Source organism: Canis lupus, chromosome 23 (assembly GCF_048164855.1).
Source record: "Canis lupus baileyi chromosome 23, mCanLup2.hap1, whole genome shotgun sequence".
Classification (NCBI taxonomy): Eukaryota; Metazoa; Chordata; class Mammalia; order Carnivora; family Canidae; genus Canis; species Canis lupus.
The window spans coordinates 20,829,680-20,832,324 of record NC_132860.1 but is presented as its reverse complement, the minus strand read 5'-3'; the positions used below and the strand labels follow the sequence as shown (position 1 = coordinate 20,832,324).

At 39.0% G+C, this 2,645-nt stretch overlaps 1 protein-coding gene across 1 annotated transcript; it reads right to left on the bottom strand.

The window, feature by feature from the left end:
* Positions 1-1,315: 1,315 nt before the first annotated feature.
* Positions 1,316-2,248, bottom strand: LOC140615431 (olfactory receptor 2D3-like). The gene has a single exon (XM_072795290.1). The coding sequence runs from the start codon at positions 2,246-2,248 to the stop codon at positions 1,316-1,318; it is 933 nt and encodes a 310-aa protein (XP_072651391.1).
* Between the last annotated feature and the right edge of the window lie 397 nt (positions 2,249-2,645).

Below are 2,645 nucleotides of genomic sequence, written 5' to 3'. Positions count from 1 at the left end.
CAGGTGTCCCTGCTCTCCTTTTCTTAACTTTATCCTCATTTTTCATCGCTGTCCCATAAATTCCCCAATCTACAGCATTTTCAGGATTACATATGGGGCAAATTCTTTGGTATTGCATTCAAAGCATTTCTCAATCTGGACTCTTTGTCTTACTTTTCAACTTATAACTATTTTCCTAATGTTACACGTATTCTTAGAAAAATTCTACCATTTGTTATTCCTTAAATGTATTTTCTTTTACATTTCAGAAATTATTAAATTAGAATTTAAGGCCATGTTAGAATTAAACACCATGAAGACCTTACTTTTCATGTCTATATCCCTAGCTTCTAGAAATGCTCCTGCTCAAAATCTCTTTGATGAATGCATGCAAGAATGAAGGAGATAGGGATGCCTGGGTGGCTCAGCATTTTAGTCCCTGCCTTTGGCCCAGGGCATGATCCTGGGGTCTCTGGATTGAGTCCTGTGTTGGGCTCTCTGCATGGAGCCTGCTTCTCCCTATGCTTGTGTCTCTGCCTCTCTCTCTCTCTCTCTCATTATAGATAGATAAAATCTTTTAAAAAAATGAAGGAGATAATTCCATTTGCCAGGATGTATTCTAATATTTGTATTTGTTTTATTTATTTGGTTCCTGGTGGGTTCCCCCCTCCATATAGTTGTATGTGCATTTGTTTTAATTTCCATATTAGCTTGTATGGGCCTAGAAAGTAGACTGTCTCCTTACCCAACTTTCATTTTTCCCCACTTTGTGGTTCCTCCCTCCTCTCCTTTCCCTCTCAATACTTTCTCCCTTCCTTCCCTTCCTTCCCTTCCTTTCCCCCCTTTTATTATTATTTAAGTACAATTGACATACAATGTTATATTAGTTTCATGTGTACAGCATATTGATTCAATAATTTATACATTACTTAGTGCTTATCATAATTATAGTCACCATTTGTCACATTTGTCTCATGTTATCATAATATTACTGACTATATCCCCATGCTGTACTTTTCATTGCTGTGACTTATTTATTTCATAACTGGAAATTTGTACCACTTTTTAAAAAAGTTTTTATTTATATTCCAGTTGGTGCTCATCACAAGTGCACTCCTTAATCACATCCTCCCATCCACTTCCCCTTCTATATTTCTTTTCTGTGTCTATCAAGATTTCTTGCTTTGACTAGACAATTTACGGAATTTAGAAGAGACATAGGAAAATAGGAGAAGGAAAAGAAATGGAGGAATGGGATAAAAGTGGGAAAAGTTTACAAGAAAATAGCTTCTTTCTACATCTCTAGAATTGTCATTATGCTTAAGGATCCCCACCTTCAAAAAGACAATTTTGCAGTCACTCTCCTGAGAGCACCTTTGACATCCTTGTTTCTCAGACTATAAATGATGGGGTTCAACATGGGTGTCACTGCTGAGTAGAACACAGAGATCATTTTATCCCTTTCATTCATTATCTTGGAGTTTGGTCTCATGTAGGCAAATATTGCTGACCCATAGAAGAGGACAACAACAATGAGATGGGTACCACAGGTAGAGAAAGCCTTGAGTCTCCCCTCCCCAGACTGCATCTGAATCACAGTGGAGATAATATTCCAGTAGGAGACCAGAATCAGGCAGACAGGAGCTAAGAGGATGACCACACCCATTGCAAAGATGGCCATTTCTGTGCTGTAGGTATCTGCTGAAGCCAGCTTCAGGAGGGCAGGAGGTTCACAAAAAAAATGGTTAATGATATTGTTCCCTCTGTAGGGCAGGCGCAGTGTGAATGTGGTGTCCACCAGTGACACAAATGTTCCACTAACCCAGGACCCTATGGCCAGCTGGACACATAACCAATGTGTCATGATGGTGGAGTAGTGCAGGGGCTTGCAGACAGCCACATATCGGTCATAGGACATCACTGCCAGCAGTGCACACTCTGTACACCCAACCAGAAGTAAAACAAATATCTGTGTTGAGCATCCAGCAAAAGAAATGGTTTTACTCTTTACCAAGAAGTGGACCAGCACCTGGGGCACCGTGGTGGTAGAAAAACAGAGATCAGCAAAGGACAAGTTTCCAAGGAAAAAGTACATTGGTGTGTGAAGTCTAGAGTCTACATGAACAAGCACAATGATAAGCAGATTTCCCAGTACAGTCAGCAGGTAGATTATCTGAAAAAGGAAAAAGAGCAGGACTTGTGTCTCTGGATCCTGTGAGAGGCCCAGGAAGACAAATTCAGTCACATAGGTTTGGTTTTCTTCTCCCATGAAAATTTATTGCTGTTTATAAATCAGCACCAAGAAAGAAACATATTGTTCAGTTGTAAAAAATATATATACATCTGAGTAACAGTTATTTTGTTAATCAGCATCAGAACAAGTCTATTGATTTCCACCTCTTAACAGATTCCATATATCAGAAGATAGAATTCTCTTTTTGCCCAATAGTTTTGACAGATGAGAGTCATTTCTGATTTTCTCACCTCTTGAGTCTTTTAGTAACACCAGAAGGGCAGAAATCATCCTGACTATGCTACATGACCAAACCTTAGCAAGACTACATGTAGTCCTGATAAGACTATAGTTCTTCTCATAGTGCATCCTTGCTTTTATGTAGGTTTGGGAAACAAACAAATTGGTGTTGCTTTAAATTAGTTGGATTTTT